Below are 22,967 nucleotides of genomic sequence, written 5' to 3' on the forward strand. Positions count from 1 at the left end.
AAAAAAAGGAAACAAACACAACACAGTGATGCAGAACATAGAAATATTTATTTCACAATGCAACAAATAAAACTGTACATTTGACATGAAATGAAAAATAAATCTCTTCAATGTTATAGAAAAAAAAATTCCTGTACATCTCCAGAAAACATAACTGTGCAGTAAAATTAAACTAGGACTCTGCAGTCTGATATAAAAATAAATTTCTGTAGTGTAAACAACAATTTACCAGTGCTAAAAAACAACTTTTTTTTAATAAAACAACAATAATAATAATATATAAAAATATTTCACAGTATAACTACCTCAGTACTAACTTTAAAACATTCGAGAACAACAATGCAGATCGTGAACAACTTTAATCTGATTGAGTGTGAAACCTTCCCCAGATCCTAGGTCAGTTCATTTTTGTTTAAGGGGCAGCAGCTTACCGGAAGCCTTAAAGGCTTTGATAGTATCTTCTATAGCTTGATCCTCCTGAATTGCAGCGGCACATTGTGTGGCAAACTCACTAAGTTTAACCTGACTGCTGAGATTTTTAACGAGTTCTTTAAATTTGCTAGGTGCAGCGATGTACAGCTCTGCGATTGGAGCATTGACCACCACTGTGTTCCGGTCCACCCCAACATGCTTGAAAGCAGCTGACATTGTCCCTCCTCTACTGAAGTGCCGGAGAATTTTTTTGTATCGTGCCACCACCTGCTGTGGTGTTTGAGCTGTAATTCAGAGAACATAGAATTAGTGTCAGTATTTGGTTTTATTCTTATCGCACACACTTTGACACACACACACACACACTTTGACACACACACACACACACACACACACACACACACACACACACACACACACACCTTTGACTAACCCATATTGTTTCAATCTACAGTATGACACATTCTACAAACTTCGGTATAGAAACACAGCAGACCACCTCAGTAACACCCAGACAATCAGTTCATTCCAATGTTAAATTAAAACCTCTGAATTCAGAGTTGTTCATTATACAGTCGTGTGCAAATATATATTTTTTCATTTGATTTAATATTTTGCAATGAGGATCTGATTTATTGGTTTGTTTTTTTGCACAGTACTTTAGCTAACCAAAGAATATTTCTCTTGAGGGTAGTTGCTGTAACTTCTTCCAGAGTAAAGTAACTGGTAGCTTATGAACTTATGATTTAATGCAATAAATGCAACTTATTAAGTCACACTCTCATTTTTTTTTTAAGTCTTTTACATGGACTTAACAAAACATTCAAAAAAAGTGTTGAAGCTGATGTAGATGGTCTACCAGGTTATTCCTCTGAATCTCCAATGCAATTATTATGTTACACACACAATATGACAAGCAGTGGCAAACTAAAAACCCAGTGAGTGGAAAGAGTGAAAATAGCATTCTAACCTCTTTGACGTGTCTTTGTTTCCATTTTCTTTGACTTCTTCCCATACTTTTTCCCTTTCCCCTTCTTTTTCATCCTCTTCTTCTTCTTATCCCCCTCTGATGAGGATGTAGAGGAGGAGTCAGACATAGTGTCAGAGGAAGAGTCAACTGAGATGTCACTCGAGGATTTTGAAGACAAGGGACTCGTCTGGCTGGAACCTTTGTCCCCTTTTTTAAGAGCTGTTAAAATGCATACAAATACATAAGGCTCACAGCTTGCATCACATGGTACACAAGAACACAAAGCTTAACTCACATAATAAAACTCAACTGTACTATAATTTGAATACCTGTTGTGTGTTGTAAGACTTACCTGATGCCAGTTGTTCTTTTAGATAGTCTCTCTCCTTGGTCAGCTCATCAATCTTCTCTTTTTGCCACTCTACTCTCAGCTTACACATCTCCAACTCATGAGATTTTCTGTTGTCTGCCAGATGTGCAGTGGGGGCCATGGAGACACCTAATTGAAAGTAACTGTGCATTATTGAATGAATTGAGAATGTTAAATTTACTTTCTTGTTGTCTAACGAACTCTCATCCCACCCGCCGCTGTGCATTACACAATGAGAGTCAAACATGTCATTGCAAAAGCCACCTATTGCCAGACAGTTGTCAGTTCCTTTGTTACCAAAAATTAAAAAGTTTACATTTTAATTGAATCTCTGGAACATCTTTTTTACAATTGTTAAGTCCTTTTGGGACAGTGGTTTAAGACAAAAAAAAAAAAAAAATACCTGCCTTTGACTATCACAGTGTTAAATTTGGTGTCTTTATGGACAACAAAAATATTGAATTTATGTGTAATAATATGTTGAATGTAGCCAAGTGTTACCTACACAAATGTAGATTTGTTAAAGTTTTGGTTTGTTTTCATAATGTTTTGCGGCATTTAAAAATGATTTTAAAATTGTATTTCAATCCTTAAAACAAGTAAAAAGGAGGAGTACTTTGAAACTCTAAATTAATTGCAATATATATGGATTAACCCCCCTCCCCCTGAAGTGTAATTTATTTAGTTATAATTTGCTTTTCATATTTTTGTCATTTTTATTTTATTTATTTATTATTAGGCATGTTATTTATTTATTTTATTTTATTATGTTGTTTACAATATGCTGCTTGTCTTCGTGTTATGGTGTTTTACAACGATATTATGTTAATGCCTGTTTGTTATTTGAAATTATAAAAAAATTAATAAAAACCTAGTGAGTGCAGTGTAGTCAGTGCGGCACGTCACAGCGCTCCCGCCCCCCTGCGCGTCCCCGGTGTCGGACCTCTAACCATAGCCTCTAACTAGTAGAGACTAGCTTGATAGCCATCATCAATAATGTGTGCCAGTAAACAGAGTAACCAACTCACCAGTAGTGCCACTGACGGACGTCTCATCCAATGCATCCATCTCCACGCTGGCATTCCTTTTGGCCCGGGTCCGCACGCCTTTTCGTCTTTTGTCGGAGGTCTCCATGTCATAAACACACGGCTGCACTATTCTTTTGTCCCCTGTTGATGACGTTTGAAAGCGCGAGTTTTCCTTTGTCCCATGTTGATTACGTATGAAAGCGAGATGGATTTATCCCGCCCTTCAGATCATAAACTAGCTGTCACCATAAAATCACCACTAAAGCAATTGCTTAATTTAAAAAATGAGCAGATTAACCCGGCTAAAGAAGCTTATTAATGAGCCCAGCTCTATAATGAAAACCCTAAAACTGATTAAGTTGCTTCAGAAAAGGAAACTGCTAAAAACGAAAATGAAATGCAGAAAATGTCATCAGGAGATGAAAATGAAGAAAAGGACAAACAGCAGAGATCAATATGCTTGGTAAGAAAAAAAAAATATAAAAAAAAAAATATATATATATATATATAATTAAATAGGCTAAATATAAAACCATTTGCAACTTGCTGAGTGTGATAATGCTGGTGGGCACTGAAACATGCAATTGCATTAATACCCTTTCTAAAAACAGTATTTTATGTGTTTTTTTTCCAATAGGATTTGTCGACAAGCAGCACATAAGGGAAGGGTAAAACAAATTTCTGTCAGGCACAAATCAATCTTCAGTGGATCAAAGGTCTCCTTCAGTAAGTGGATGCAATTCATGTACAGGTAAGCAAGTAATAACAACAATTGTAGGCTAATATAAATATGTATTTATCATAAACTCACTTTGTTGCTGTTCTCTTTGTAATTTCCATAAAATGTGCAATTTTTTAAATAATGCAGACAATTATATTACATAAAGGCGTTCATAAACATTACATGTTCTATTTGCCTTTAAAGGTTTTCTCAGGGTCTACGGTTACGGCAGATAGACATGATGGATGACAGTATTGCAGGCAGTTCAGCAACTCTTAGTAAAATGGCTAAGAAAATAAGGGATGTCTGTGTGTCAGCAGTTGAAAGGATGAGAAGGCGTACAGGCCAGCAGATTGGTGGAAGAAGGGAGTTTGTTGTGATCGACGAAAGCCATTTTCGGCACAAAAGAAAGGTATGTTGTAACAATATCGACTTTAAATAAATGTAAAATATACTTACCAAAGTTAATATTATTATATGTATCTGTTTATGTCTGTGTTTGTTGTGTTTTTTCTCCATTAGTATGGTAGAGGAAGAATGGCTGGTGGGTGGAAAAGAAAGAAGTGGGTCTTTGGGATGTTAGGTGTGAGGCATCAGCAGCAGCAAAGATCTGGAAAACCTATTCTACGTCTTATGGAGAGAAGATCTCGAAGTCATCTAGTCCCCTTGATTGTGCATCACGTGAGGTCTGGGTCATCAATTATTAGTGATGAGTGGCGTGCCTATCGCATACTCCCTGCACTAGGGTACAGCCATCACACTGTCAACCACAGCAGGTGGTGTGTAGATCCCCACACTGGTGCCCATACCCAGCATATCGAGAGAGCCTGGAGATCCTACAAGGAGCAGATCTGGAGGCTTAGGGGAAATCGGACTGAGAGTTTGCTTACGGACCACCTTGCAGTGATTGAGTGGAATGAATGGTTGGCAAAGAAACACTATGATGGTGCATTTGGCAGATTGATTCATGACATTTCTAGAAAGTACAAGTAGTCATAGTCAGTCACTGTAACCAGTGTAAGAGCACTGAGATGGAATTTATCAAATGTTTGGCACTTCTTTGTGACTCACTGTTTGAAATGAATTTTCACTCAGCCATGAAACTGAAACAAGAAAACCTTCTTACTACACCAAAATATTTTGCTTATTTTCTTCATTTTGTTGCTTTTTGTTAGTTTTGTTGCTTATTTTGTTGACATATATTCATTTTGTTGCTTATTTTTTTATTTATATTTACTTTCTTGCTTATTTTGTTGTTGTTTTTTAAATTTTTTGTTTTTTATTCATTATATTGCAGAAGTTTATTTTTCATTTCATGTCAAGTGTACAGTTGTAGTTTTATTTGTTGCATCGATTCGTGAAATAAATATTTCTATGTTCTGTATCACTGTGTTGTGTTTGTTTCCTTTTTTCTGTTTAGAAGATAACTGAGCCTTTAAATCTCCTTTATAAATGCTTTATAAGGCATAACTAGTCCTCACTTTAGATTAGCTCACAAAAATAGTTAACTGACCACTACTACATGCTTTATAACTATCTGAATTAACCATGAACTACAGTAGAAATACATGTTAATAAAGCATTTATTAACACACAAAGTAACCATCACTATATGTCTGAATAATAAGATGTATAAATGTACATTTAAATAGTTTGTTAATCATTTACTTACACTTTCTAAGTGATCTTATGAACCACTGACAACTCCTAAATAACTGGTTTGTAAATAATGAAATACTTCATTTAGAAATGATAAATTGATCATTAATAAAGTATGAAAATACAATTATTAAACACATTATAGATGTTCTAATAAATCAAGAATAAAGCATTTATAGCTGTATTTACAAACTGCTTATTAATGTTTATTAATGCTTTATAAATGAAGAATTAACTGTTTACTAATGCTTAACTAATGATTAATAGCGTGCAGTTATTATAAAGTGTTACCGAACACGGTAATACAATTATGGAATCACAATCTTAATGTAATTAATCAAACCCCTTAATTCATATAATAATCTTTTATTTTGAAGAAATAACATTTATAAGTATGTTTTGTGACGCAGTTATTTGTTATTAAGCAATAGGCATAATATGCTTTTTTTTATTACAAGCATGTAATTTGTGTACTAATGCATATGATTTATGTCATAATTAATTCTTAATACAGAACATCATACAACACAATAACATTTAATGTAATAAAATTAGAGAACCAAAACTTATATAAAAATTTAATTAAATTACACAATACAATACATAATGAATTCAACTGAATTATTAGATGTAATATATTACATTTTTATTAACACAAAACTACAAGCAAAATGCACATCGTTTTAGGACATTTATAGAGCTTTTTAAAATACACAACAATACAAAGCAGCTTTAAACAGACACACTTTTGTATGTCTTTATTTTCCTAAATACTTTTGTGATAGTTCTCTGGCTATACATTGTGAAGATTTAAAAATAATTAATGTTGAGTTAGCTGTGTAAAATATTTAATGAACTGTAAGGTTAACGTTTTTTGAGAACTAATGAGACACAAATAGATGCAGTGTCTTTTGCTGTATGAAAAGTAAAATCTTTAGTTAGAAGTAAATTCATGTTGTATATGCAGTCAATTCTTTGTGGAACCATCCTAAGGCCTAGATGATGCAGTCAGTCATTTTCCCCTTTAGATGGTGGGGTCGTGACCTGGTAGGCGAGGAGGCTGGACTAGGTGTCATGGACTGACTTGAGGGAACTCTGCAAAAACACACAAACATCCTGCAACACGTCACGTGCAACTGTACACTTGCAAAGTCTTTAGTGCTATGGAACATCACTCACTGTTTTTACTTTGATATGCAAGCCCAAAGGTGCAACGCAGCAGAACGTAGTTAGCTCGTTGAACCTGGGATGTTGTGACATTAAAAGGCTATTTTAATGACACACTCCACAAGATAAGATAAATCAGCCCAAAAGTGACTGAAACCTTCCGTTCGTCTCAGTATTATAAGGCTGATCTGTACAACAAAAGATTAAAAAAATAATAATTACTTAATGAGTTAGTTCACCAAAACATATAAAAATCAGCCATCAGTTTCTCATCAATGCTTACCTCAGGAATCATTTCACACATTAAAAGGTCGATATGTTCAAGCTTTTTGTCCTTCTTTTGCTCAAACACAACGTTGTCGATGTGTCCTAGAAGTTCCTCAACATGTGCTGACAAGGCTGGATGAAAGGTTTTGCCATTTTCCCAGTCTTCATTTGCCACCATTTGTTCCACGTGGGTTTCAGTGAGCCTTTCACAATTCCTTGAAACAACTCCTGAAAAAAATATTTAGTATAGCAAACAATATCTAGCCATTTTAAATTTTGTAAAGTCTTATATGTACCTGAATTTCAGTATCACTGACAAGAGAACAAATTCCTTTTTTTTCCACCTCCTCGACTGTCCTATATTTTCAAAATCATCGATCTACTTGATTTATTAAACTTTTAAGTTGATTTGTATGAATGAGGACACACATTTTACACATACCTTTTATACGTCATGTGCTGAACAGCATATGCTGCCATTGATGATGCGTGATATCTTCTCAGATGCCACAGATCGTCTACCTGTATCACCTCGTTTTTCATAGAGGTCCATTTGTCCCTCACCTCCATTTCTGCCATCTAATGCAATAAACACAGTTGTTAAAGTAATGTAGATAAAAATAAAATAAAATAAATAAATAAAAGCATTTATTTAACTTACTGTACAAACCAAAACCCCACAGTTGTTAGAGTCAGCCAGCCTCCACTGTTCTGGGTACTCAACAGTCCATTTTCCCAAGTCCCAAGTTTTTCGGAAGGCATTGCTTTTGTACAAAAAAAATAAATAAATCTGTGTTTTTAACCACACATACCCACAAAATGAAGTGGTTTCCCTTTTCGGGGCTCTGTCCACCAACAATTCTTGGAATAGGCAAGGCAAGGCAAGGCAAGTTTATTTATATAGCACATTTCATACACAATGGCAATTCAAAGTGCTTTACATAGAAGAAATTAAAATAATAAAAATAAATAAGAATAATTAAAACAGTTTAGAAGAATACAAAATAAAATACAGTACAAACAGTCGGACGAACATTGGCACAGTGCTCATTCAGTAAATGCATAGCTAAACAGATGTGTTTTGAGTCTGGATTTGAAAGTGACTACAGTAGGAGCACATCTGATCTCCTCTGGAAGCTGGTTCCAGCTGCGGCTGGCATAATAGCTAAAAGCAGACTCGCCATGCTTAGAGTGAACCCTTGGTATTTCTAGCTGATATGATCCTAATGATCTGAGTGATCTGTTGGGTTTATATTCAGTGAGCATATCTGCAATGTATTGAGGTCCTAGGCCATTGAATGATTTATATACCAGTAATAATACTTTAAAATCAATCCTAAATTTAACTGGGAGCCAGTGTAAAGACCTGAGGACTGGTGTGATATGTTCATATTTTCTGGTTCTGCTCAGAATCCTGGCGGCAGCGTTCTGTATGAGCTGCAACTGTCTTATGGTCTTTTTGGGAAGTCCAGTGAGGAGTCCATTACAATAATCCACCCTGCTGGTGATGAAAGCATGAACAAGTTTCTCTAAGTCTTGTCTGGAAACAAAGCATCTAATTCTTGCAATATTTTTCAGATGATAGTATGCTGATTTAGTTATTGCTTTGACATGACTACTGAAACTAAGGTCTGACTCTAGTGTCACACCAAGATTCCTGACTTGATGTTTAGTTGTTTGACCCCTAGAGTGAAGGTATGCGTTCACCTTGAGAACTTCATCTTTGTTTCCAAACGCAATGACTTCAGTTTTGTCTTTGTTTAACTGAAGAAAGTTTTGACACATCCAACTGTTGACTTCATCAATGCATTGGCACAGGGAGTCAATGGGGCTGTAATCGTTAGGTGATAGGGCTAAGTAGAGCTGTGTGTCGTCTGCATAGCTGTGGTAAGCAATTTGGTTCTTTCTCATTATTTGGCTCATTGGGAGCATATACAGGTTGAACAGGAGTGGCGCAAGAATTGAGCCTTGAGGGACTCCGCATGTCATGGATGTCCACTCAGACTTATGGTCTCCTATACTCACATAATAACCTCTCCCATCTAAGTATGACCTGAACCATTTTAGGACTATCCCAGAAAGCCCCACCCAGTTTTCCAGCCTGTCCAGAAGTATGTTGTGATCAACAGTGTCAAATGCAGCACTGAGGTCGAGTAGTACCAGCACTGATAATTTGCCTGAATCAGTATTTAAGCGAATATCGTTTATTATCTTTATGAGCGCTGTCTCTGTGCTGTGGTGCGGTCGGAAACCAGATTGAAAATTGTCAAAGTATCCATTCGAGCATAAGAATTTGTTCAGCTGATTGAAGACAACTTTTTCAATGATCTTACCTATGAAAGGAAGATTTGAGATCGGCCTATAGTTGCTTAATATGGTCTTATCCAGATTGCTCTTTTTCAGGAGGGGCTTGACAACTGCAGTTTTTAGGGAGTTTGGAAAACTCCCAGAGAGAAGTGAAGCATTTACCACTTCTAGAAGATCTGCTTCTAAACTGTTTAACACACTTTTGAAAAATGATGTGGGAAGTGTGTCAAGAGCGCAGGTTGATGTTTTAAGGTGCTGTACGGTTTCTTCCAAAATTTTGTCATCAATTTCTTTGAAATCAGACATAGTAACTACTTTCTCAGGTGGTTTGATCTGTCTGACCCCAGCGCAAGTCAAGGATGTGCTGATCACCTTTCTGATATTACTGATTTTCTCAGAGAAGAAAGAAGCAAACTCACTGCACTTGCTGTCTGAGAGCATTTCACTGGGAATCTGGCTTGGGGGGTTTGTCAGTCTCTCTACAGTAGCAAAAAGAGTGTGTGTGTTGTTTAAATTGCTGTTTATAATATTTGAGAAGAAAGTCTGTCTAGCTTTGCCTAGTTCCATATTGAAAGCATGAAGGCTGTCTTTGTAGATGTTATAATGGACTACAAGTTTTGTCTTCCGCCACATGCGCTCTGCTTTTCTGCATTGTCTTTTCATATTTTGCACTGCTGTTGAGTTTCTCCAAGGTGCCTTTTGTCTGCCACTCTTCTTCCTGACTTTAACAGGAGCAATATCATCAATTACACCTTTAACTTTTGAGTTAAAAGAATCAAGGAGAAAATCAACAGAGTCAGCAGATATGCTTGGTTTTAAGGATATAGCCTTCATAAATAGGACACTAGTGTTCTCATTTAAGCATCTCTTCTTGACAGACACAGATCTAGCTTCAGTGGCAGGAGAGATCAATATATCAAAGAAAATACAGAAATGATCAGACAGTGCTACATCCTTAATAACAATCGATGAAATGTTTAGACCCTTACTGATAAGTAAATCTAAAGTGTGTCCACGATTGTGTGTGGGTCCATGTACATGCTGAGTCAGATCAAAAGTTTTTAAAACAGTTTTGATTTCTTTTGCCATATTGTTTTCTCCATTATCTATATGGATGTTAAAATCTCCAGTAATGGCAAAACAGTCAAACTCTGAGGTAATTGTTGATAACAGTTCTGTAAAGTCCTCAGCAAAGGCTGGAGAGTATTTTGGAGGCCTGTAAATAATGAAAAGTAAAATGCGTGGAGCACCTTTTAACACAATACCCAGATATTCGAAAGAAGGGTAATTCCCAAATGATATTTGCTTACATTGATAGATATCTTTAAAAAGAGCAGCTAGACCCCCACCTCTCTTAACAGCTCTGCAGACACTCATAAAAGTAAAGTTAGGAGGGGCTGCTTCATTGAGGACTGTTGCACTGTAGCTGTCTTCTAGCCAGGTTTCATTTAGAAGCATAAAATCCAGGTTGTTTGTGGTTATTAAGTCGTTGACTAGAAGTGATTTATTTTTAAGTGAGCGAATGTTTAAAAGAGCTAACTTAACAGACTTACTTTTCCCCACAGCAATATTAGTTTGACGTGTAATAGGCACCAGATTAGTTGGGTTTGCTGTACGGCTATTGAAGGCCTTATACTTTCTATCATGTAAAAGAACACCATAAGAGAAAGATACAGGCACACTGGGTTCCCGCTTGTTTTGTAAACATTTGAGAAAGTTACTGTTATCAAAACGGGGACCCGACACATATCACTGAGAGCTGGTATCAGTTGTTTTTGGTTCACCTCGAGCAGAAGGAGGAGGGTGTGGGCCCTGGCGTTGTGGCAGAGGCCGAAGAGCTCTCACAGGAGGAGGGGGAGGGCGAGCTGGGCCCGCAGGCTTTGGTGGTAGTGGTGCCTGTCTTTTTTTAGTTGGTATCTGGGGGCTTGCAGCAAAAGAGTGGGATAGTCTGGTTCCAGCATGCACCAGTTCTTCCATTTTCTGTGAGAAGCACAGTAGTGGCGTTGCAGGGGAGAGGGAGAAAGTGTCTGGTGAAAGGGGCTGTTGCTCTGGTGTTATAGGAGGCTGTAATATGCTGTCCTGGCTTCCCTGGCTGTTTTCCAGGAAGTCGTCCTTGGGTGCTGAATCTTCAAGCAGATCTGATATGGCTGTCTGTGGTGAGCTCTGTGTGCAGGGCTCAGCTGAGATTGTGTCCGTGAGCAGAGGTTGTTGTGGCGGAGTGGTGTTATCATGTCCATTTTGCTGCTGAAGTGAAGTCCCGTGGTCATTCATACTGTGTCGAGGTGTGTGTGTGCCGTTCAGATTGAGTGGATTGGCACAAACCGCAGAAGGATGATTTAGGGAGAAGTAGATATTGTCCTTTAACACTCTTGAACCAAGTTTGTTTGGGTGGTGGCCGTCCCGATGAAACAGTTGTCGTTGACTCCAGAAAAGATTGAAATTGTCAATGAAGTTCACTGCTTTTATATTGCAGGTTTTTTGCAGCCATGTATTAAGCCCAAGCAACCGTGAAAACCTGTTTGTTCCTCTTGCTGGTAGTGGTCCACTGATGAATGTTTGAACTTTCAGTCTTTTAAGTGTTTCAAAAAGTTCATTGAAATCCTTCTTAAGGAGTTCTGACTGCTCTTTATGAATATCATTCTTCCCCACATGTATGATGAGTCGATTAGCAGTCTTATGTTTCATCAGAATGTTCTGAAGTTCCCTGTTTATATCAGAAGTTGTTGCTTGTGGAAGGCAGCACGTAGTTGTATCCCTGTTGCTAATGTTTCTGATTATGGAGTCCCCCACTATCAGAGTCCTGGGCTCGGCTGCGCTCTGAGCTGAGTGCCGCTGTCTGCTCGACCTTGAGCGCCAGTTAGCATCAGTGTTAGCTACTGGCCTATTCAGTCTGTGTTCGATCACATTCATCACATTTGGGGATTCCTCATTTACATTCATTAGTACTTCAAATCTGTTCTCAAGATGTATAGGCGGTGGTAGGAGGCCAGTGTTTGCAATCCTTGTCAGAGCTGTATCTGGGGTAGAGGATGCTACTGCGGTAATATGTGATGCTCGTGACAATCTGATGTCTCGAGTGCCTTTGGGTCTCGCTCCTTGTTTGTGCCATCGATTTGTAAGTCGATCGGCTTGTTTCTCTACCTGTCGAGGAGTACTAGTTTCATGGGACTCACCGGCTGTATGCTGAGGGTGTCCATGACGAAGCTCTGTTGTGTGCTCCGTCTGGTTTGGTGGTCCCGTAAGTAACTTTGTTTCTAGAACTGCAATCCTTTGTAAAAGTCTGTGGCAGTTAGTGCAGCAAGTAGATTCCAGAAGAGGCATTTTCTCTTATCCTTGTAGGCAGTTGTGTTTTCCTTTCCCGGTATGTAAGCTGGTCGGGTAAAAGAATTCTCAGTTTTTGTAGTAATCCAAACTTTGTCGTATGAGCACTGTGCTGATTTGCTGAAGTTAAAATTAGGTGATAAAAGGAAATAAAATAAAGGAAATCAAATATAGAAAAAATAGGAGATAAAATGTAAAAGCGATAGAGCAAAAGCGCGGAGCAGTAAGCAAGAGCGTCCGAACAGTCGGCTAGTGTTTAAAACCGGGTGGGGTCGGGTTCAAGGACTGTGTCATTCTCATCAAGGTCCTTTAAAATATTTTTAAGTAAGTAAGTAAGTAAATGTGTCCCCTGCCCTTGAAATTTCTAATTTAATAGATTTTCATTTACCTTCAGACAAGAAATGTCTGTCATCCACATGTTTCTTGATAGTGAAGGATCGCCACCAGAGCACGAACGTGTGCACCTGTAAAGCAGTTCCACCATGTGCTTTACAGAGCTGTGCAATCCTTGTGTCAAGAATCTAAAAGAAATAGTAGATTTCAATGAAATGTTGTTGAATAATATAAGAAGTACAAATAGGAGGTTCGTGTACAAACGCCCATACAAATAAGCTGCCATTGGACGCATATGGAGGTCTTGCCTGAGTCCCAAAATTTCTCCAATCATGCATTCATGTCTATGTCTCATTACCCTCTAACAGAATCCACGGTTTCAAGAATATCCGAGAAACTTTATTTTTCAACCCAAAAAAACTATAAGGTGTACGTACGTACCCCTTACAGATATTTTGGGTCGAAAAATAAAGTTTCTTGGATATTCTTGAAATCTTGGATTCTGTTAGAGGGTGCTGAGACATAGACATGAATGCATGATTGGAGGCTCTAGAGCCTTCCAGAGCTGAGATATGGAGATCCCACAAAGCATTTATTCCATTGGGGCAAATAGAGACTCGCATACAGTGAAATTTTGGGATGAAATTTGGCCCTTTTGCAGCTTTTTGTTTGGACGTTTTCTGGAAACCGGGACTAATTAGAGCTATTACAAATATGTCTCAAAAATGTTATCAAATTAAAATTCTAACGTCGTCATTCAGCCATGGGAAACTTTTTTTTTGTGGACACAGTGTCTCGAAATCTTCAACTGTGGCCTGGCATCTCGGAAACTGAATGAGTGGCCGCTTTCTGTCGGTTTCCTCACTCAAAATGCGCATATACATTTCCTAGAAAAAAAAAAATGCTTTGTAATTGTCTTACATATATAATATTATATAATATATAACAGACTTCCATTTATTTGACATCTTACCTCTTCTAGCTCCAAGATGTGAAAGCGATCCACTGAAAACTGATTTTTTTTTTTTCAATTTCTGTAAACACATTTGGATCAGTCACAAATCTTTGTTAAAGTTACTAATTGTACTTTTTTAAAAGCAAATCAAATAAAGAACCGGCCTGGTGTCGCACCAGAAGTCTCCCCCCATGGGAACTCGTTCCGCTCCCAAAGTTCCTTCTATGTCACCCGGTGACATATACATTTATATTTTCTTTAGAAAATGACAGATCGTTTCGAAAAATCCTGAAATGTTTTCCTCAAAAAACTTAATTTCTTTTCCACTGAAGAAAGAAAGACATGAACATCTTGGATGGCATTGGGGTGAGTAAATTATCAGGACATTTTCATTTTGATGTGAACTAATCCTTTAAGTAATGGGGGAATGTAGTGTGTGTGTATTAGTCAGGAGATGGCGCTGTAGTCCACATGTTGTCACCTATAAAAGGTGTAGAGTAAGAGTTGAAGTGTGTTGTACATGCTGACCATTATGTAACATCTGGCACTGTTGGATTGCTTTAAGATTTTAATAAATCTATAAGAATTGACAATTTTCTTGGCCTCATGCTTACCAGGATTTAAACATTACAACATCAGCAATTGCTGGTATACTGGTACACTCAAATACACAAGGACCGAATACAAGACATGGTACACCTGTGAACAATGAACCAATGACAACATGACAACACAGAACACATGGCAGGATCACATGACTAGAACAGGGGATCACATGACAGACATGAAAAAGGAACATGAAACAAAACCAAATCGTGACAGAAGACAATAGTGTCTTTATCCAGCTCAAATCAATTAACTTTTTGTGTTCTCATATAAAAGGGTCAAGTAGGCTACAGTTTGATTGATAGTATTTTCAGAATATTAATTAACTGAGCAAGCCGAATGTGACAGTGGCAAGAAACTAAAACTGCCAAAATGTTGCAAGTGATTTACTACAGTAAATAAATACATTATATATATATACAATGAAGCTTTAAAGCTTTCCAGCCTGATGTGTGTAAAAGTGGTTGATTTCTCCAGGTTTCGAATGCACACAGCGACACCTGCTGGTCAATGCTAATATTGTGCAAAAAAAAAAAAAAATCCTCATGAGTCTGACAGCGCCAAAATGTGTTAGATGGGTTTATATTATATTAACACATACATGCATGTACACATGTATAAATAAATAATTAAATGAGTTCTTGGATGTTTTGTTCTTTCATAATGTTGTAAGTGGGCAGTGCTTTTGTTGAACAGAGGGGAATGATGGAGTTATTTAGACTGGATAAAAGAGGGTGAAAGTGATTAATATGGACTGGACAGAGAGAAGTGGAAGAGGAAGTTTAACCCTCTGGGGTCTGGGGAACTTTTGATAACTGCTGTGGGCTGTTCCATTCTCTGTCTGCGATGTCATGCCATTCCTGATTCGTTTTGGTTTCCCCTTGTGCAGATGCTCCACATACACAACGAGACTGATACATAGAGGACCGTCACACCAACAGTTGTTGCCTTCTCACAAAGCTAATTGCCTATTGTCCTGTAGCCCATCCCAGCCTTGTGCAGGTCTACAATTTTATCTCTGATATCCTTACACAGCTCTCTGGTCTTGGCCATTGTGGAGAGGTTGGAGTCTGTTTGATTGAGTGTGTGGACAGGTGTCTTTTATACAGGTAACGAGTTCAAACAGGTGCAGTTAATACAGGTAATGAGTGGAGAACAGGAGGGCTTCTTAAAGACAAACTAACAGATCTGTGAGAGCCGGAATTCTTACTGGTTGGTAGGTGATCATATACTTATGTCATGCAATAAAATGCTAATTAATTATTTAAAAATCATACAATGTGATTTTCTGGATTTTTGTTTTAGATTCCGTCTCTCACATAGAGTGTGTCTGCATCCCGGACAATGTTAGGAAGACTGTTCCAAAGATTTGGTACTAAATAGGAAAAGGATCTACCGCCAGCAGTCGATTTTGATATTCTTATCAACTGGCCGGAATTTTGAGATCGCAATAGACGTGAAGGACTATAATGCATTAAAGGGATAGTTCGCCCAAAAATGATATTTAAGCCATGATTTACTCACCCTCAAGCCGTTCGAGATGTATATGTCAATCTTTTTTCAGACGAACACATTTTCAGTTATTTTAGAAAATGTCTTAGATCTTTCAGTGGTTAGAATGTGAAGCAATGGGGTCCAGCTGATTCAAGACCGAAAATGTGCACGCATCCTTCACAAAAGTAATCCATCCGGCTCCAGGGGGATAAACGAAGGCCTTCCGAGGGTAATCCGTGTGGTTTTGTCGTAAAAATATACATATTTAAAACTTTATAAACGAAAATAACTGGCTTCCGGTGGCGGTCGGCGCGCGTTCATGGAGATGGAAGCGTCGTGACGTAGAACGAACGTGACAGCGCAGCCAGAGAGCAGAGCAAAACAAAACTCTACGTTCGTTCTACGTCACGACGCTTCCTACGCTACGTCCTACATCATATGCCAGCATCCATCTCCATGAACGCGCGCCGACCGCCACCGGAAGCCAGTTATTTTCGTTTATAAAGTTTTAAATATGTATATTTTTACGACAAAACCGCACGGATTACCCTCGGAAGGCCTTCGTTTATCCCCCTGGAGCCGGATGGATTACTTTTGTGAAGGATGCATGCTCATTTGCGGACTTCAACGAGCTGGACCCCATAGCTTCACATTATAACCACTGAAAGATCTAAGACATTTTCTAAAATAACTGAAAATGTGTTCGTCTGAAAAAAGATTGACATATGCATCTCGAACGGCTTGAGGGTGAGTAACTCATGGGCTAAATATCATTTTTGGGCGAACTATCCCTTTAAGAGCTCGCTCAAGTACTGCGGAGCTAAACCATTTAGTGCTTTGTAAGTAATCAGCAATATTTTAAAATGTATACGTTGTTTAATAGGCAGCCAATGCAGTGTTGACAGAACTGGGCTAATATGGTCATACTTCCTGGTTCTGGTAAGAACTCGAGCTGCTGCATTTTGGACCAGCTGTAGTTTGTTTAATAAGCGTGCAGGGCAACCACCCATAATAGCATTACAGTAATCTAGCCTTGATGTCATGAATGCATGAACTAACTTTTCTGCATTTGTCATTGAAAGTACATGTCGTAATTTAGATATATTTTTAAGATGGAAGAATGCGGTTTTACAGATACTAGAAACGTGACTTTTAAATGAAAGATTGGTATCAAAGAGCACACCCAGGTTCCTAACCGACGACAAAGACTTCCATCAAGTGTTAGACAGTATTCTAGATTATTACATGAGGAAGTTTTTTGTCCAATAATCAGAATCTTTGTTTTTCAGAGTCATTTGTTCGGGACTACACCAGTAATTTCAATGCAACGAAAAACAAGTCTGTACTGTTTCCTTCTAAACCCTGTTTAAGACAATATATGAAGGATTGTATTTTTCACATATAATATTACCTTTCCCTTTGTTATTCTGTGTATTGTATTTATACTCTATGCGTAACCTTTTGTCTGGTTTTAATTGAGCGAGGTGTCTGTGGGCTGTGGTCGTAGTATGACATTACATGATTTCCGTAGTGTTTTCATAGCTGTGATCTCACTGTTGAGGTCTGGGAAAATGTTACTGCTGAGTGTGAGAACTCACAGTTTGACCACAACAGAGCAGTGGTCATCTCTGAACCCAGTTTAGACTGATGGGAACGGATGTAAAGACTGCCCTTCTGCTGGTTCTAACATTGGTCATGTGAGTTGGTGATCTTTCATATCTGCTCTTCTTATGGTTTCTCTTTTGTGAAAAATCACCTCTCAGAGATCTTTGATGCCAGGATTATTAGACTTTATTTTACAAAAAAGCTGAGCATCTTTTGCAGAAGACAACACCAGATTTTTGCTCAGCTCACACATACTGTGGGGAGAACAAGTTTTTGATACACTGCCGATTTTGCAGGTTTTCCTACTTTCAAAGCATGTAGAGGTCTGTAATTTTTATCACAGGTACACTTCAACTGTGAGAGACAGAATCTCCAGAAAATCACATTGTATGATTTTTAAATAATTAATTTGCATTTTATTGCATGACATAAGTATTTGATCACCTACCAACCAGTAAGAATTCTGGCTCTCACAGATCTGTTAGTTTTTCTTTAAGAAGCCCTCCTGTTCTCCACTCATTACCTGTATTAACTGCACCTGTTTGAACTCGTTACCTGTATAAAAGACACCTGTCCACACACTCAATCAAACAGACTCCAACCTCTCCACAATGGCCAAGAGCAGAGAGCTGTGTAAGGACATCAGGGATAAAACTGTAGACCTGCACAAGGCTGAATGGGCTACAGGACAATAGGCAAGCAGCTTTGTGAGAAGGCAACAACTGTTGGTGCAATTATTAGAAAATGGAATAAGTTCAAGATGACGGTCAATCTCCCTCGGTCTGGGGCACCACGCAAGATCTCACCTCGTGGGGCATCAATGATCATGAGGAAGGTGAGGGATCAGCCCAGAACTACACAGCAGGACCTGGTGTATGACCTGAAGAGAGCTGGGACCACAGTCTCAAAGAAAACCATTAGTAACACACTACGCCATCATGGTTTAAAATCCTGCAGCGCACGCAAGGCCCCTCTGCTCAAGCCAGCGCATGTCCAGGCCCGTCTGAAGTTTGCCAATGACCATCTGGATGATCCAGAGGAGGAATGGGAGAAGGTCATGTGGTCTGATGAGACAAAAATAGAGCTTTTTGGTCTAAACTCCACTCGCCGTGTTTGGAGGAAGAAGAAGGATGAGTACAACCCCAAGAACACCATCCCAACCGTGAAGCATGGAGGTGGAAACATCATTCTTTGGGGATGCTTTTCTGCAAAGGGGACAGGACGACTGCACCGTATTGAGGGGAGGATGGATGGGGCCATGTATCGCGAGATCTTGGCCAACAACCTCCTTCCCTCAGTAAGAGCATTGAAGATGGGTCGTGGCTGGGTCTTCCAGCATGACAACGACCCGAAACACACAGCCAGGGCAACTAAGGAGTGGCTCCGTAAGAAGCATCTCAAGGTCCTGGAGTGGCCTAGCCAGTCTCCAGACCTGAACCCAATGGAAAATCTTTGGAGGGAGCTGAAAGTCCGTATTGCCCAGCGACAGCCCCGAAACCTGAAGGATCTGGAGAAGGTCTGTATGGAGGAGTGGGCCAAAATCCCTGCTGCAGTGTGTGCAAACCTGGTCAAGAACTACAGGAAACATATGATCTCTGTAATTGCAAAGGTTTCTGTACCAAATATTAAGTTCTGCTTTTCTGATGTATCAAATACTTATGTCATGCAATAAAATGCAAATTAATTACTTAAAAATCATACAATATGATTTTCTGGATTTTTACATTCCAAGCCTTTCTTCAGGCTTCAGAAAGTCAAACCAAAAGTCACACACAGATGAAATAATAGTGTACAAACATATAGCTATATTATATTAAATTACATATTAAAAAAATAAATAATAAAAATCAAACTTATTTTCTAAATAATACAATCTTCTACACTCTGCCAGTAACACACTATACTGTAAAAAAATAAATAAATGGTGATTCAGCCTGATTCACCCACAACAGCTGAATAGCTAGGATACTCTGGAACAATAGGAAGAACTAGTGACGTTACGCCTGATACTGAGGCTTCGAAAGCTTGTGTCGAGACTTGAGAACATCAGGTACTTCCCACCGGAGCTCTGTATCGAGGCTGGAATTGTTTTAGTGAAATGACCTCACCAGTGATGTTCGAAGCCTTGTGCATATTGTGAACCACACTGACTCAACACACATCTGCTCTGAACACAGTTTATAGAATATTCTTTTGCACACGAGAGCATTACTGTTAGTTTCGATTCTTTCTTTTAGCAGTTTTCTGCCTGCCATCAAATTCTAGAAATAATCAGTACATTATTAGTGATAAAATCAGTTTGTCACTGAAAGGTTATCCACTATCCATGACTCCTGAATCCTAAAACAGTTTTAAAAGTATTTTACAATAATTATTAACATCAGCTTCAGCTTGGTCAAACAAATAGTATTTGCACACACTACATAAGCGTCTGTAAAGCAGATATTAACCCTTAAAGACCTGACACATTAAAGAAAAGACACCTGACTCGTCACACTTTTTGGGGCACACTTTTCTTTGTTTTTCTAACCCATTATAGCAATTAGTATCAAGTGCCATATATCATTTTAGACAGGAGAACTTGAATTTTCAAACTCTCTCATTTTAAGTCCCAATTTTTGATTTGGTTTGTCTGAGAATGGATGAAATTACCAGATTCAAGAAAACCAGGTAGCATATTTTTGTTTGTTTTTCCCTTTAGAAAGTTATACTTGGATGTTCTAGATCTCCAGACAATCCCTAAGCAAGTTATTGCCTTTATTATAGGCACTTTTCAGTGTTTTTTATTATATACTGCTGATGTTGAATGTCCAAATGCTATATATATAGTATAGATGTATACTATGTATAAAATATAAAAATTAAATCTAAACATGAACACCAAACACAAATAAGTAGTAAAGGCAACAATTGTGAAAATTATCTTGTGAAACAAAAATACAAATTCGCTACTTTGTAGGAAAAGACCGTGTTACATTCTAAGGGCTCCTTGTCGATGCTTTATGGGATACATGATCTCAAAGTTTGTATAGTGTATGAACTGTGGAAGAGTGAGCATATGTCAACAGCATGTATGTAAAAGTTTGTAGTTTTGAGATAATGACATTTATGCGTGGTTTGTGAAAAAAACTAAAAAAATTGTCATGAAACCCATACTGATTATTTCTTCACAAGACTTTTGAAAATTGTATCACATAGCCAAGAATATTTGCTCCAAAACTTTATCCTGCGTACTCATTCAGATAAAACAATATATTGATTTAACATTTGTAAGACGTGTTTTGTGTAAGAAAGCTTTATGTAAAGGTGTGAATCATTATGAATATTGAGAAAGACAAAGACCCTCCCCTAATGGCCCTATCAGGTGCTATCAGACCCTATCACTATGAGGAACCTTGCACAAAGAATGAGGAGATTTAAAAAAGAATGCCTTTTTGATAATTTGGATTTATTTACAACACAACCCAAAGATACAAGATACAGATGAGTAAAAACATGAAGCCTAATATTTGGCGTGTTTTGCTTTTCAAACGCGCAGCGCGACTGACTCAAACTCACAGCGCGTGCAGAGAACATTTACTGAAGCGATCGAGCCGCTCCAAACTTTGAAACATTATTGTTACCACATACATATCTACTAGGGGTGTAACGATTCGTTTTAGCAACGAATTGGTATTGGTTCATTTAGAACGATACGATACGAAACGATTCAGTGACTTGAAATTGGTTCAGTGACTTTTTAGCCAAAAATTCTTGTAAGGGAATCAGGTATCAATTAATTATGGATATAAACAAACAAGTAAACTACAATTAATGTCAAATGCATTCACATTTTATTTGAATAAAGTAGGACTGAACGATTAGGACAAAAATTATAATTGTCGATAATTCCCTTGAAATTGTAATTGCGATTATTAATTACGATTATCACAACATTGAATGATGTTTTGAATAGTTTGGCCATGATGGGACCCACATTTCCCCATGGTCATCAAGCCGCGACCCACCTTTTTAGGAATTATATAGGTCTATTATAATACATTTGTTTACACAAAAATTGTTTACACACAAGTTGTGTCCCCCTTTACTTAACATACAAATTTTTTTTTAAGAATATGACAAATACTGATAAACAGTAGGCACTTCGAGGTTAAGCTATTAAATAGCAGTCCCAAACTAGTTTTTGTTAATACAATCTTGGTATGAGCCACAGTCATATAAAAATATACAAAATAACCAGTAAGTGGCATTTTGTTATGGAAACAAACAACAATTAGGCTACCATGGTGATACACAATACTTAGAAGAACTGGTAAAGAAACATGGAAAGTGCTCCTGATAAATAGCAATACACATGACGTACCAATAACGTAATTTATTGGTATTTTACTTTTATTTCTTAACTTACTAATTTACGACGTTGCATTCTCGTATGTCTTTTGCGCTTTAGTGAAGTGATACAGCGCGCTCCGCCGCATTTGCGCGTGCAATTGAAGAGAGTGCCCGCTACTGCAGTATAGCGGCTGAGAGGACAGGACAGTCCGTTTTTCTGAGGCGAGAGACTTTGCGCTGCTTCTTGTCTTTGCGCTGCTGCTGGCGCGTCACGCATGGCGACGACGACACAGATAGGCAGACTGAATCGAGTAACGTTTAACGCCTTTATCATTAAAAGTGCAAAGAAAAAACATCCATATAAAGTCTGACGTGCTTAAATCCAATGCGTTATTTCCTAGTATCGATACAATCGATTCATTACCTTTTAAAACGATGTTAGATCGATATATGTCGTCCGGAAGACCAACTTGCCGAGCACAGATCGATGTAGTTGGATCGTAGGAATATAAATCGATACATCGATGTAGTTGATGAATCGTTACACCCCTAATATCTACATTTGAGCAGATATCCACAAACACAGTATTTAACAGTAAACATGGGTCTAAACATTATAATATTCACCATATTAGAGTAAACACTCATACTAGCCTACTTTTATATCATGCTTTGTTTTATTATTGTACATAACATCCTTGTGTCGTACATGTATACAAATTTATACCTTTCAATGCTAAATTTATATACATGTACGACATTAGGCTTCATGTTTCATCCTTTAAAAATCTTTCTCATCTGCAAATCGCGTTCTTCTAATTCTTCTGAGGTAAATCCAAGGTAAACAGAAAAGCACAGCACAAACACAACGTGTCTTCCAAACTCAATGAAAATCAGAGGACTGAGTAAGTATAATGCTTTATTTAGATGCAATGAGGGCGTTTACAGGTCTGCGTTCCTTCACGTGGACAATTTGCATGTCAATTGCTCGTGCGCACGTTGGTGTGGTCACATTAGAGTTAATGAGGATGCGTTTGAGAAATTGTCGTTGCTTTCATATGGATTACTTAGAGAATATTTGTTTTTGATATAATTTACATAATTTAAAAATAGAGACTTCAAGCTTTGTAAAGACATATATGTCTCATGTAAGTGTGACTAGCATTCGCTGAATTACAGATAATTTTCAAATGTTTATTTTCTTAATTTTATGAAAAACACAACATTTAGTTTTTATTATGAGTGTATACAAATAAAACATTTACCAGTTGAATTGAATGATGTATAAGACTTGTATGTAAGATCAAAATCAACAGAGTATTTTGAGTCTCTTTTGCACTAAGAATTCTAAGGGTTCTAGCAATTCTAGGGAATTACAGACCGGTATCCCTTCTTCCATT

General features: G+C 37.8%; 2 protein-coding genes across 2 annotated transcripts; both read right to left on the bottom strand.

The window, feature by feature from the left end:
* LOC311299297 (uncharacterized protein) lies at positions 1 to 2,819 on the bottom strand. The gene is made up of 4 exons (XM_084422794.1): positions 2,801 to 2,819; positions 1,755 to 1,901; positions 1,403 to 1,687; positions 1 to 716 (listed from the first exon to the last, which is right to left on the bottom strand). The coding sequence occupies exons 2-4, from the start codon at positions 1,891 to 1,893 to the stop codon at positions 403 to 405; spliced, it is 738 nt and encodes a 245-aa protein (XP_084278920.1). The 5' UTR covers positions 1,894 to 1,901; positions 2,801 to 2,819; the 3' UTR covers positions 1 to 402.
* Positions 2,820 to 5,976: 3,157 nt separating this feature from the next.
* LOC311302429 (uncharacterized protein) lies at positions 5,977 to 11,291 on the bottom strand. The gene is made up of 7 exons (XM_084428306.1): positions 10,706 to 11,291; positions 7,276 to 7,378; positions 7,057 to 7,193; positions 6,911 to 6,971; positions 6,631 to 6,842; positions 6,360 to 6,535; positions 5,977 to 6,275 (listed from the first exon to the last, which is right to left on the bottom strand). Exons 1-3 carry the CDS (start codon positions 11,190 to 11,192, stop codon positions 7,175 to 7,177), a joined length of 609 nt encoding a protein of 202 aa, XP_084284432.1. The 5' UTR covers positions 11,193 to 11,291; the 3' UTR covers positions 5,977 to 6,275; positions 6,360 to 6,535; positions 6,631 to 6,842; positions 6,911 to 6,971; positions 7,057 to 7,174.
* Between the last annotated feature and the right edge of the window lie 11,676 nt (positions 11,292 to 22,967).

Source organism: Rutilus rutilus, assembly GCF_951802725.1.
Source record: "Rutilus rutilus genome assembly, chromosome: 1".
Taxonomy (NCBI): domain Eukaryota; kingdom Metazoa; phylum Chordata; class Actinopteri; order Cypriniformes; family Leuciscidae; genus Rutilus; species Rutilus rutilus.